Here is a 14,123-nt window from a genome sequence, read left to right as displayed (position 1 = left end):
CGGGGCGCCGGTGGACAGAGCCCAACGGTACAGCCGGGGGTGCGGGGCTCAGCTCCCCCCAGAAGCAGACGACAGCACAGAGTCCGCGAGGGTGGTGGGCTGGACGCGTGCAGGGGATTTTTGTCACATCCCCATCACCCTGGCAGGGGCTCCGTACACAGCTCTGGTCGACACTGGCTCCACTGCGACCTTGATGAGACCCGACGTGGTGCCGGTAGGAACCCAGTTGGAACCAACTACAGTAAAACTGCGTACTGTGACTGGTGAGTTAGCCCCGATGTTGGGAAAAGGACTGGTCCCTATTCAGGTGGGGGGCCTGGGAGTGAACTTGGAGGTGTGGGTGGCAGCGGTGCAGGATGTTTGCATATTAGGCCTGGACTTCCTGCGGGCCTCACAGAGTGTCTTAGACCTGGGGAATAACACGCTGACCTTTCCAGGGGGCCCCATGGTTGACCTGGTGCGCTCCGCACAGGCCCCGAACCTGCACCCGCCAAAGTCGAGAGCAGCGGGGGTGCACCATGAGGCACACCTTCCGCCCCCGATCTACCCCCCTGCACCCCTGTCCCCTGACCCGGATTTAGCCACCGTAGTGGGTTCTCCTGCCTCAGACCAGCACACTGTAATGGGGGAGGGGGATAGACTGGCAGTAGTGAGGGACATATGGACACGTAGCTGCCAAGATTTAGATCATCCACAGCGGGAGGAGCTGTGGCAGGTGCTGCTGGAGTTCAAGGACATTTTTGCTCTGTCAGAAGACGAGGTAGGCTTGACTCACCTCCTGCAGCACGACATTGACACGGGAGATGCACGGCCTGTGAAGTCACGCCCTCGCTGCCTCCCCCTGGCGCATCAGGCTGCGGCTGATAGTGCGATCGGGGAGATGCTCAGGGCTGGCGTCATTGAACCCTCCGACAGCCCCTGGGCCTCGGGGGTTGTGATGGTTAAAAAGAAGAAGAACCCCAAAATGAGATTCTGTGTCAATTTTAGGCCATTGAACAGTGTGACTAAGAAAGACTCATACCCGCTGCCCTGCATCGATGAGTGCCTGGATTTGGTTTCCGGCTCTTCCTGGTTCTCCTCGCTGGACCTGCGTAGCGGGTATTGGCAAGTGCCCCTCAGCCCCGCAGCCAGACCAAAGACTGCTTTCAGCACAGGCAGGGGGCTGTGGCAATTCCGTGTTCTCTGCTTCGGCCTATGCAATGCGCCGGCCACGTTTGAAAGGTTGATGGAAAAGGTGCTGGCCGATATCCCCCGACAGGAATGTTTGGTCTACTTGGACGACATCCTGGTCCACGGAAGTTCCTTCGAGGCAGCTCTGGCATCCCTGCGGCAGATTCTACAGCGGATAGCGGCAGCGGGCCTGAAACTCCACCCTGATAAGTGCTGCTTTATGAGGAAAGAGCTGGAGTTCCTGGGACACAAAATCGGGGGTGAGGGTATCAGTACGCTGGAGGAGAAAGTGCAGGCGGTGAAGGACTGGCCAACCCCCACAAACTTGAAGGACTTAAAGAGCTTCCTTGGTCTGGCGTCCTACTACAGGCGGTTTGTAAGGGGGTTCTCCTGTATTGCTGCGCCCCTGTTCCGCCTGCAGAAAAAGGATAGTGACTTTGACTGGTCAGCAGGATGTGAACAGGCTTTTGAGCAGCTGAAAAACGCCCTAACAGAATCTCCCACCCTCGCCACCCCGGACCCCAGTCTGCCGTTTATTCTAGACACAGATGCCAGCGATGTCGGAATGGGGCAGTGTTGAGCCAGGTGGGGCCAGCGGGGGAGAGAGTGGTGGCGTACTTCAGCAGAACCTTTAATAAGGCTGAATGACGCTACTGTGTGACGCGAAGGGAGCTCCTGGCCATAGTACGGGCAATAAGTCACTTCAGGTACTACCTTTGTGGCCTGCCCTTCACTGTCCGGTCAGACCATTCAGCCTTGCAGTGGCTAAAGGCGTTTAAGGAGCCAGAGGGGCAGATTGCACGCTGGCTGGAGGAATTAGCGCCATACGTCTTCGAAGTGAAGTACCGAGCGGGGGCTCACCACGCCAACGCAGATGCCATGTCCCGCCGCCCCTGTGCTCCAGCTGGTTGCCGGTACTGCGAAAAGCGGGAAGCCCGAGAGGAGGAGCTCCGGGCTGGGGGAGAGCATGATTCCGGGTGTAGCGGAGGTGAGCTGGCCTGCAGAGTGGCACAGGTGATTGACCCGCTCGAGTGGAGAGCGCAACAGGAGCAGGATGTTGACCTCCGGCCAGTGCTACAATGGGTGGAGTCTGGTCAAAGACCGCAGTGGAGCGGAGTGGCTGGATACTCACCTGCAACTAAAGGACTGTTTGTGAAATTTTCAGCTCTCCGAGTAAAGGACGGAGTGCTGCAGAGAGCCTGGAAGGAGCCAGCTACGGGGGAGGAGAGGTGGCAGGTGGTGGTCCCCAGGGCCCTGAGGGAGGCAGTTTTGAAGGCCTCCCACAGAACCGCCGGGGTTGGGCATTTTGGAGTTTCCAAAACCCTTCGGCGGCTCCGGCAGAGTTTCTACTGGGGGCAGCTCAGGAGGGATGTTGAGGACTTTTGCCGCTGGTGTGACCTCTGTGCAGCGCACAAGGGTCCCTCAGACCAGTCCCGGGCCCAGCTACAGCAGTTAGCAGTGGGAGCCCCGATGGAGAGAGTAGCAGTGGACGTGATGGGGCCTTTTCCACGCACAGACAGAGGAAACCGTTATGTCTTAGTTGCCATGGACTACTTCACAAAATGGCCGGAGGCATATGCCATACCCGACCAGGAGGCGGAGACGGTGGTCGACAGGCTGGTGGAGGGCATGTTTGCCAGGTTCGGGATGGCAGAAACCATTCACAGTGACCAGGGAAGGAACTTTGAGTCGGCTGTTTTCTCTGTCATGTGTGAGCGCTTAGGGATGCGAAAGACCCGGACGACACCGTTACACCCGCAGAGTGATGGGCTCGTCGAGCGCTTCAACAGGACCCTGGCGAAACAGCTGGCCATCCTCACTGCAGAGCACCAGCGTGATTGGGACATGCATCTCCCCCTTGTTTTGTTGGCGTATAGGTCCGCTGTGCAGGATTCCACCTTGTGTACGCCTGCCCTGCTCATGCTGGGGCGAGAGCTACGGACGCCAGCGGAGATGGCACTGGGGAGGCCTCCGGACGCTCCGGTAGTCGTACCGGGTCCGGAATACGCCAGGAGACTGCAGGACCGGCTGGAGTCGGCCCATGCTTTTGCCCGTGATCAGCTGGAGAAAGCGGGAATGAGACAGAAAAGGAATTATGACTTGAGGGTAAAAGGGAAAGACTTCAGGGCCGGTGACCTTGTGTGGGTGTACAGCCCGAGGAGGAAGAAAGGCCGGTGCCCTAAGCTGGACTGCCACTGGGTGGGGCCTTGTGTAGTGGTAGAGAAGCTGGGGGAAGTGGTGTACAGGGTTCAGCTGCCGACTAGGGGGAGACGAGTGGCCCTTCATAGAGACAGGCTGGCTCCATATAAGGGTGATGTGCGCCCAGTCCAGTCAACCCCCCTGAGAAATGAAAAAGCCACAGCCCCAGACTCACTGACTGTGCCCCCTTCTACTGCCCCACAGCTTCCTCCACTTTTGCACCCCATCCTAGATCAAAAGCAGGGTGCTGCAGGACAGCAGACACAGCCCCAAGTGTCGTCTACAAGGGGGCTGCAGAGGCAGAGAAGACCCCCAGGTCACCTCAGAGACTTTGTACGGGATCCCTCGGGGCGAGGGATTTAGTGAGGGGGGGGCAATGTAGCGATTCTCTTAGTTAGAGAGCGTGTTGATGTTGTGGGATTTCGGACTGTTCGGGAGGTTCGTGAAGGCAGCATGGAGAGAGAGAAAAGACCGAGAGCTTGCCTGTGTGTGTGTTGCTGTTCCGCTGTTGTAGTTGTGGTTGGCGTGGCTGTGGCCTACAGCAGCCGTTTTTCTGTTAATAAAGACGACCTTTGTTGTGAATATCGCCGACTTTGGAAGTGTGTTTACAATGTTACAATATTTCAGTATCAATCCGTACATCATTACTAGTGAGCTTCACACATGAGCAATAGCATTCAGCGGTAAGACTTTATTTTGATAGAGGTTCCTTCAAGATGCATCCTAAGGCAAATGATAAAACCAAGATTTTTGCTTATTCCAAGTTTATTAAATGGCCCATAGCCCCTAAAGTGAAAGAAACCCATTTTAAAATCATTAATAAAATATATCCCGTATCTCAGTTTCTTGAAAGAAGATTTAAATTTGATGTTGATCTACACGTTTTTTGTAAATTAGCAGAAGAATCTCTTGAACATTTTTTTTTCATGTGAATATTCATGGGGTTTTTGGACAGACATTGGGAACTGGGTTAATCTCAAACTTAATGTTTCTTCATTTGATGCTGATTCCATTTTATTTTATGTGGAAAACTGAAACTGAAAATCCAGCCTTCTCTGATGCAATAAATATAATTTTTCTTTTAGATAAATACCACATTCACTGCAATAAGTGGAAACGTAATAAGCCCAACTTTTCCTGTTTCATTAACGAAGTTAAATTATATTATTCATCATTATGTAGTGGAAAATTGTGAGAATCATCCCGCAACAGATAGCAAAAAATTTTTTGTTCTAAGTCTGTATTTGTATGGTTCTGTTCCTCAATTTTATTATTCATTTCCTTATTATTGCGTGGCCCCTAGCTTGTTATCCTCCATGAGAGTTTGTATTCTAAAGTTGTTTTTATACGGTTACTATATTGTTTTTGAACTTTGTTTAATAAAAGGTTGATGGAGAAAAAAATACAAAATAACAATAGCGTTCAACATGGCGTGCTAAACAGTCCAAGGTTTGGGACAATTTCACCTTCGATAAAGGAAAAAATGGACCATTAAATTTATATCAGTAGCAAACCTGATTAAAATTTTTGAATGAAGTATCCTGTAGTGTGTGTGAGCGCGTTTCAGTAGTGTGTGTGAGAGCGTTTCAGTAGTGTGTGTGTGAGCGCGTTTCAGTATTGTGTGTGAGCGCGTTTCAGTATTGTGTGTGAGCGCGTTTCAATACTGTGTGTGAGCGCGTTTCAGTAGTGTGTGTGAGAGCGTTTCTGTAGTGTGTGTGAGCACGTTTCAGTATTGTGTGTGAGAGCGTTTCAATACTGTGTGTGAGCGCATTTCAGTAGTGTGTGTGAGAGCGTTTCAATACTGTGTGTGAGCGCGTTTCAGTAGTGTGTGTGAGAGCGTTTCAATACTGTGTGTGAGCGCGTTTCAGTAGTGTGTGTGTGAGAGCGTTTCAATAGTGTGTGTGTGAGCGCCTTTCAGTAGTGTGTGTGAGAGCGTTTCAGTAGTGTGTTTGAGCGCGTTTCAGTACTGTGTGTGAGAGCGTTTCAGTAGTGTGTGTGAGAGCATTTCAGTAGTGTGTGTGAGAGCATTTCAGTACTGTTTGTGAGCGCCTTTCAGTAGTGTGTGTGAGAGCATTTCAGTAGTGTGTGTGAGCGCGTTTCAGTAGTGTGTGTGAGAGCGTTTCAGTAGTGTGTGTGTGTGTGTGAGCGCGTTTCAGTAGTGTGTGTGTGTGTGTGAGCGCGTTTCAATACTGTGTGTGAGCGCGTTTCAGTAGTGTGTGAGAGCGTTTCAGTAGTGTGTGTGTGTGTGTGAGCGCGTTTCAGTAGTGTGTGTGTGAGCGCGTTTCAGTAGTGTGTGTGTGTGTGTGAGCGCGTTTCAGTAATAATGTCCCTAACGGCCCCTCATAGAACATTGCCCAAAGCATCACCTCTGAGGCCACCTTCCGTTGCTCTATGTTCCAGTTAATGCTCACATGCCCATTGTTGTTTTTCATAGTGCACTAGGGTCAGCATGGGCACCTGCAATGCCCTGTGTAGATAATAAGATAAGATAAGATAGTGTTTATTTGTCACATGCACAGTTATACACAGTACAATGCACAGTGAAATGTATTTTGTACCTGCAACCTTATATACACACACATATAAATAAGAAGAATAAAAATTAAAAAAAAGTAATTCACACTATACACTATACTCTATATACTATACACTATACACACTTTTTAAATTATGATATTTACACTGTGCAATAATGGTCCAGTTAGGGCTCAGAGTTCTGTGTTGTAACATCTGTCAGAATCAGCACTGACATTTTTGCAGATTTGAGCTACAGTAGCTTGTCTGTTAGATCAGGTTTTATTTCAAAATTTAGGCAGATTTGATGGCTGGACAAAATGGAAACTACAGATGCATCGAGTGATGGGAACAAAATGGCAAAATTGTGAAACAAAGCTGAGACCTGGACAGATTGAAGAGTGAAAAAAGAAGTAGCACACCAATGTGCAATATAAAACTTGCTGCTATAGTATACCACTGTGCACATTCATAATCTAAATGTGACAGTGCAGTCAAGGTTTCTCTAGATATTAGCTGCGACAATCCCACCTGGGGAAATTATCCCCCAGGAAATATAGGATTTAAAAATAAACTGATTCAAAATTAGCATTGAGACTACACGGGTTTGAATAAATACACCACACCAGGGCGAGACATGATGATTCAATGGTTAAAATGGGAATACTTTATTAAAACAATACCAATTAAAAAGCTAAACATAAAAACATGAGGTGTCTGGGCTGTAGCACTAATTGCGCACCAGATGAGGGACTCAAAATAAAAAGAGGCTGGGATGGACTTACTGGCAGACGAGGGGAAGGAAACAACACACAACACCACAGCTACACCCGGAGTGCTGTACAACAACAAAACATGAGCAGAAGGAGAGGGGGGGGGGGGGGGGGGGCAAACAACCTGGGGAGTGGGCCACCTGCACTGGCTCTTCCTCCACAGCACTTCCAACACTAAAAAGAAACAAACACATTGTATTAGAAATTCACACAACTGGATGTTACAATTATAAAATAACTCAGTGGTTAACAACCACACCAATAAAATATTAAAATTAACTAAAACCTAGGCTGTCTAGTAGGCTCACACACACGAAAATATCAAAAATGCATAAAATACACAGAATAAGAATAATCGATTAATCTGTCACTCAGGGGAAAAATGCCCACAATTCCAACACCAGAATTAGTCCTTGAAATGGTCGGAAACAGGGGCGTGGTGGCTATCGGGAGATTTCCCGAACGGCCGGTCGTTTCCCTGCCGTTTCCTGGTTCTTCACTGTTGCTACTTTTCCACCGACGAGGTGCCGGTGCTCGTGCCAGTGCCGGTGTGGGTGAACCGGCGAAACGCTTAAGAACGAGCCTTTCAACCGCGTTTCTCTGAACTGCTCCTTTCGGTATGGGTGTGGGCGGATCCTCGTCTGGACACGGAAGCCGATACACCCTTGAGGGACGGAGCAAAAAAACATCATTTTGAGTGTATTTGACTTGATGCGGACGGATGACTTTCCACAGGTACACAAGTACACACAAGTACGCATATTGAGAAAAGGAAAGAGGTCTGGTTAACAATGGCTCTCCAGCAGTTTGTGTGCTTTTTCACTGTGATGATCATTCTCTTTTACAGAGGTAAGAAAGATTTCTTCATACCGTCAACTGATTTTCTTCAAACATGTTTCTTACTTCCTAAAATCAGGGAGATAATAAATACAGGATTCATTTGAAGTAAAAAAAAAAAAAAAAGTAGACTATTAAATACAATGTTTCATCTTCATGGTAATGAAGGGGCCCAGTTGGCATCTTGGAAAAAACTCAAACTGCAAAATCTACTTGACTGGGTCAAAAGAGCAGAAAGTTCCATGTTTAATTTGATCAATACCTGAATCAAAGCAATTCATTAAAACATGAAAATAAACAGTGTCAATAAATGGCAAATTGATGTGGTAAATGTGGGTGCTGCTACATCACAATCCAGCTGGGGATGCAGCAAAATGTAACTCTAAGGAGTCCTGGTCAAATGTCCATGTGTATTGAGTTGGTATCCCTAAAAGGCCAGCAGCTTTACTTGTTTTTAATAGCATAAAGTTCATCAGGTGGGGAAGGGCTGACATTGATGTCTTTTATAGGAAAGGCCTCACATATTTCACTGCATACATAAGGCCTTTGAGAAAAGGCACTGTACTCTACTGCAGGTGGGGGCAGAGTAATAACAGAAAGTCAGTCTGAAATTAGGCACATATTACTCACATATGCATAGTTACATATTGAAATAAAGGTATTTAGTTATGTAAAAGGGGATTAAAACTGGCAATAGGAGGTGGTTAGATTGTGATATTACTCATTATTATTGCTCTTCTATTGAAGTTTGTGTCACACGTGTGGGTCACATATTGGTACATATGGAATTTTCAGGTTTGGGCAACTTTGGGAACCACTACTCTATCAGACAAGAATGGGACAGTATTATAGACAATTATGCTATCATTCAAAATGAGCTAGTATTTTCTAAAAGCAACACCAGCAGCTGAGATGAATTTGAGTTTAGGTTTGTCTTTGCGAAAGTGCAGATTTTGTTTCATGCTGTGATTTTTCATTTAAAAATCTGGCACTAGAACTTAAAGGTTACAAGGAAGGATGATGTTTCAAACTATTGACATCATTAAAAATGATACTGATAAAATCTTAATATGCACTAAACTGATTTGGTTAATATACTTTTTTTTGTCTTCCAATATTCAGGTTGTTACTCACAGTCTCTTGGTAAGTAAACAAGTGCATGTAACATCTAATAATGCATTACAAGTTTGTCAAGTTTGGTTTCTTCTTTCTTTCGTTAGGTCCTTTCGGTACGAAATATATGCTAGTGTTAATGGCCCTGCAAGCAAACTGGTTAAAGCTATCCATTCTGGTAGCTAACAGTTGAAGTAAAGAAAAAGTAAAGATTTTCAGCACAGTGAGCACAACACGCAACACACAGGGCAGAGCTGTGGAGGTGTGGAAATACAGCTGTGTCAGTGCTGATGCTCTCAGTCACAGCGACAGAGAACTTAAATGCTGCTAGTGTGGGTGAGACGCCTGAGGGCTGCAGTTAAACAAAGCTTCAGAGCAAGAAATTTGTGTTGAGGATTTTTTTATAATTGCATTATCCTTGCAGCCCTAGTCCTGTGTAATGGGACTACTGTGGAGCCCACTTACCTTGGCATCTTGCTGATGTTTGACTAGTTCAGGACTTTGAGAGGAAGTGGGGAACTTTCCAGAGCAGGTTTTTAAGTATGATAACCTGTACTGACCTGCTGGGAGAGGTCACTATTTATACTTCACTCATAACAGATTTTAATGTTGTTGGTGATCTGTTGTTTATTTTCTTTTGTCAGAATGTGGCAGAATCATAGGAACTCAAGATAAAAGCCCAGGAAGATGGCCATGGCAGGTCTTTATATTGAAAGAGAACGATTATGCCACTGAAGGTTCTCTAATCACCGACCAGTGGGTGCTGACACTTGCTCGTACTGTACAATAGTGAGTTGCTGTTGTAGTTTTACACTTTTGGTGATAGTGTTGTACATGTAGCTGATGATCAGCATAAGTTGCTCATTCTTGATGGTTTTTTTTTTCATTTTTGTCAAGTCATGAACCGAGTGGCATAACGGTTCATCTGGGCCCCATCGAGACAAGCTCAACTCCAAATGTGCATTTGCCTCTGGAAACGCTCATCTGTGATCCTGGAAACGAACTGTGCCTTCTGAAGCTGGCATCCCCTGTAAATCTTACAGACCAAGTACGGCCAATCTGCTTAGCTTCAGAGCATAGCACTTTCTATGCTGGCACTGAAAGTTGGATGACTGGTTTTAGTGTCGCTGGTAAGTTACAAAACATTTTTGTAGTAATGATGTTGAATTCCTTGAAAAACTCTTTAAAATCTTTCCAATCAGGTACTGGGACAACCAATCTAGAAATCGTAGGAAACAATGAGTGCCAATGCTACCATGGACCCTTATCTGGAAACACGATCTGCGCTGGGCTAAAAGAAAGACAGAGTACATGTTTGGTAAATATCACTCCTCCTTATTTGTTATGTGATGCTTGTGGACAGCAGGTGGGTGGGGAGAGTTCCTATGGGAGGCTCTGTTTCTATTGATGCATTTATTCCTTTAATGTAATTCCTTTCAAAAATGTTCCTTGAGTTCTTTGGGGCAACTGATAAACAGCTCAGCTGGCCTGAAGACATTTAATATTTGAGGGTACTGGAGGATAGCGTTACTAATTAATTAAATTGAATTCATTAATTAATTGAAAAGAAATTTACCAAATCTACGATAAATCAAGTATCTTATATTAATTACATGCAATATACCATTCCATTCCATACCATTCTTCTTCTTAATTGCTAATCCAATTCAGGGTTGCAGTGGCACTACAGCCGATCCCCAATGACTTGGCTGATACATCCCGGACAGGTCTCCAGTTTATCTGTCTGCCTTTTACAATTTAATTTTATTAGAAATGTTATTACAGATTGCCCTTGAAGAACACTTTTCCTTTAATTTGGTGTAACTTCTTTGCATGAAAAAAATTAAATAATTAAAATTTTTGTATACTCTCGAGTAATACTAGTGCCATCATTTCTATACATAGTATATGCAAAAAAAGCAAAAATTGATTGTAGTCAGCATAATATCCATTGGCTCGTATTTTATTAAAGTTTTGATTTTAGCATTTTATCCATGGTTGTGTTGGGTTTTGGCTCCTAAAGTGGCCATATTTGGAGTCAGCCAATCAACAAGGGTTGTATAATAAGGTGAAACCTCCTGTTGCACCAAAAAGAAAATATTCTTTTGGACACTTCAGTGTTGGATTCATTTTTGAGCCCCAAGAAAGAAAGAGATTGTTATTCTTACCTCAGTACAAATTAAAACACAGTGTAGGAGAACATTAAAGTTATGCAACAGTATGCTGTGACTGAATACAATAAGTAAAGTGACATCTGAAATTTGTCCTGAAAAAGTGTTACGATTCAAACTGTAAACTCATACATGGCTATTTTATGTTTTAAAAAAAACAACAGTGAATTATAATATGTGAGATTACAACCTGCAATATAATAAATGAAAGTGTCCAAAACCAGAAAAGATGGGGCTGGCAGATGATTGGATGCATCATAACAAGAACAACATGTCCTCCAATCAAAACGTAAGCATCCGTCGTTTCTGCCCTGAAATACGACCTATTTTTACGTTTCCAAATGACCGCGCCTACCTCCGGCTTCGCGTGTCGTATGGACATGTCCTTGGGTAATGTTGCTGTGGCTCGGAGGATAGAATAGTAATTTATCAGTCGGAAGGTTGATTCTTCGCTCCCAGGCTGTCATGTCAGACTATCCCACGGCAAAATAATGACTTCCGTACATGAATAACGAATGTGACGAAATCGATACTTACGTCTTCTTTTTTTAAACGCACTTTCGTCTACGACCACTAGATGTCGCCTTTTCCCCCGTCAAAAATGTAAATACTGGTCGTAATTCGTGCCTGCAGAAACGACCAATACCTACGTTTTCACTCTGAGGACAGGCTGAACAAGAACCACCCAACAAGAGTAATTTTTTAGCAGGATGGATATTACTAACTCAGGTCCAAGTCTCAAAGACATTTTATTAATTTCTTTCACAGGGAAACTGGGGAGGGGCACTCATGAACAAAAATGATTCAGTTTGGGTCCAGAGTGGAGTTCTGAGTTCCTATGAAGGCTGCAGTGTACCTTCGAAAGCTGGAGTCTATGTTCCTGTGTCCCGGTACCAGAAATGGATCAGTGATACTGTCGCCGATACACCCCCAGTCTTCGTTACCTTCACCTCCCCAGACATTGACATTGACTTATTCTTCACTTGTTCCACAGACCCAGAACATCCAACTCCTACTCCTCCATGTGACAGCGTGTTTTGTGGTGGTGAAAGCCTGATGCATTTCACTCACTTCGCCTCGCTGTGTGTTCTTGTTGTGTCTCTCCATGTTCTTGTTGGAAGTGGTGGAATTTGACACAACACAATTTCCCAAGTCTTGTAATTAAGTACAAGATTGAATTACTTTACTTCAGTACTTTACCTTTATAGCACTTTACAACTCAGAGGTGAAAGTTATACTTTTTTTCTTTAATAGATTCATCAAAAAGCTCGAGTTTCCAGTTACCTTAGGCCCCAACAACACAGGGCTAGAGACCCATTGGTGACCAGCTGGCAGCCACCAGTCATGAGGGCAAAATGTGTTATTGCCCTCATGACTGGTTAGTGATTGATTGATGGAGGTTGCTGCCAGTTACTGTGAAATCGATTGCTGAAGCTCCATTCAAAACTAAAAGAAACAATAATCACATCAGACATTTTCACACAAAATAATTAAGAATGGAACTGGTCACTCCAGCTTCTCAAATACAGGGATTTACCAGTCTTTCTTTTAATGATCAAATTCATTTTTAACCTTTTATTTACTTGTGGTTACCTTGGGCACTATGATAGAAATCATAAAGGCTTTGAATATCATCAAATGAAATCATTTTAAATCATTCTGTAGACTGAAATGTTATTAAGTCAAAATCTGGAGTGAATGTGTTGAAATCTTTTCAAATCATGTTTTGCAATGGAATTTTGGGATATTGTATAAAATATTATTGTATAAAATACAATGGGAAAACAATCCTGCGGATGATTTGCTTCATAACATGTTTTCTTGAGTTTATGATATAAAATTCAGGAATAGATTCACATTCTGTTGAATACAATATGATATCATCTTTTAGGTTACGATCCACTGTAGAGTCAAAAAGAAGTATAAACCGCAGTATGTTTAACCTCATTTTGTCCATCAGATCCACGCCTTTGTGACGAACCTAAGCTGTAGCTTTAGGTTCCTGGTCTGTCTTTTTCTGTGGAACTCCTCAGAACAATTACACACTTGAAATGTTAGCAGTCATGTATGATGCTTACAGTAATGGATATTAACATATATTGTTCTAAAATGATATGGATGATTTAAAAGCAAATATATAAAAATTAAAAATACTAATAAAATGGCTTCAAATGTACCATTTTTTTCCTATACTCAAAATAATGGCTTTGTGTTCATCTTTGTGTGTTTTTGTGCGTGTGGGTTTGCATGAGTCAGTGAATGCGTCAGTATGTGTGCCAGATAGCCTTTAAAGGAGAAGGAAGAAAAGCAAGTACATTCTCAGAACTTGGGGTTTTCACAGTACATTTCCTGCTTCTGAAAACTCGTGTTCCGGTTGTCTACTCCATTCACCCATTGTCTTCCACTTACCTGGGGCTGAGCTGTGGGGGCCTAAGCAGAGAAATCCAGAGCTGCCTCTCCTCAGCCACCTTCTTCTGTGGGTGAAACGCTTGCGCTTACATTACCTCTCTTCCAGGGTAAGAGAACTGTTGGCTCTTCCCAATCATATCCCGCTCTGTTTTTTTTTTCATGCTGATTTTTTTTCACGGTCTCTGTTCAATCTCTAATCACCATTATCTGAAAAGGCTGGACCCAGCCCCATCATCACCACTTGATGCGCGAGAGCAGCAAAGGTCCTCGTCAGTTGGTGAGCTCTTCAAGCAAGGCCAGTCACCCAGAGAAGTCGAGTTTCAGCTCATTCTTGTATCTGTAATCTCATTTTTCTGTCACTGACTGTCTGCAAGAGTCATGAAGAGGACTGACCCCCCAAACTGAGAGATCTGCTCTGTGGCAGAGCTCTCTCTCTCTTTTATAGAGCATTTTAGCATTATAAACTGTTGTGCACAGAAATATTAATTAGATGTTTGACCTGTAGTCTTTTTTAATACAGATTTACTGTACACACAGTGTGGTTGTGTAAACATTTATATGTCTACATGAGCAATATGTGTGTATATAATATATGTAATAAGTGTGCACACCCTCCCCACACACACAAATACAAATTCACTCATGAGTTTGCGTTATCGATCAATATATTTCCTGAAAATTCAGACGCGGATTCATGAACAAAGGTCCACGGGCCTAACATGGACAACACAGATAACAGCTTCAGTGCTATGCCCTCAGCTTCATTCACCAGCAGTAAACGGTCACAAAGGGTTGAAAATCATCACTGAACAAGCACAGACACCAATTTCTCAACCACAGTGGCAGAAAATAGACCAGAATTCAATTTAACCACAAGACAGGGACACAGCTGCAATCCCACAAATGGCCAAATGATCATAAACTGTGAAGGGGGAGG

General features: G+C 44.6%; 1 protein-coding gene across 3 annotated transcripts in view; it reads left to right on the top strand.

Annotated features, from left to right (window-relative positions):
* The window catches only part of LOC115797550 (tryptase-like), a 37,531-nt gene extending 24,574 nt beyond the window's left edge, over positions 1-12,957 (top strand). Inside the window, exons 1-6 of one of the 3 annotated variants that reach the window (XM_030754140.1) lie at positions 7,211-7,505; positions 8,616-8,636; positions 9,251-9,395; positions 9,504-9,736; positions 9,809-9,924; positions 11,546-12,956. In XM_030754140.1, coding sequence (XP_030610000.1) covers positions 7,448-7,505; positions 8,616-8,636; positions 9,251-9,395; positions 9,504-9,736; positions 9,809-9,924; positions 11,546-11,911 — 939 coding nt within the window. In that variant the 5' untranslated portion in view covers positions 7,211-7,447 and the 3' untranslated portion in view covers positions 11,912-12,956. Of the gene's footprint in view, positions 1-7,210; positions 7,506-8,615; positions 8,637-9,250; positions 9,396-9,503; positions 9,737-9,808; positions 9,925-10,277; positions 10,328-11,545 lie in introns of those variants that run through there. The other 2 variants (XM_030754143.1, XM_030754141.1) reach the window with 2 other exon arrangements.
* Positions 12,958-14,123: the final 1,166 nt, after the last annotated feature.

The sequence above is a fragment of the Archocentrus centrarchus genome, chromosome 18 (assembly GCF_007364275.1).
Source record: "Archocentrus centrarchus isolate MPI-CPG fArcCen1 chromosome 18, fArcCen1, whole genome shotgun sequence".
In the NCBI taxonomy this organism is placed as follows: domain Eukaryota; kingdom Metazoa; phylum Chordata; class Actinopteri; order Cichliformes; family Cichlidae; genus Archocentrus; species Archocentrus centrarchus.
The sequence above is the reverse complement of the archived record's forward strand: the minus strand, read 5'-3'. Positions and strand labels throughout refer to the sequence as shown.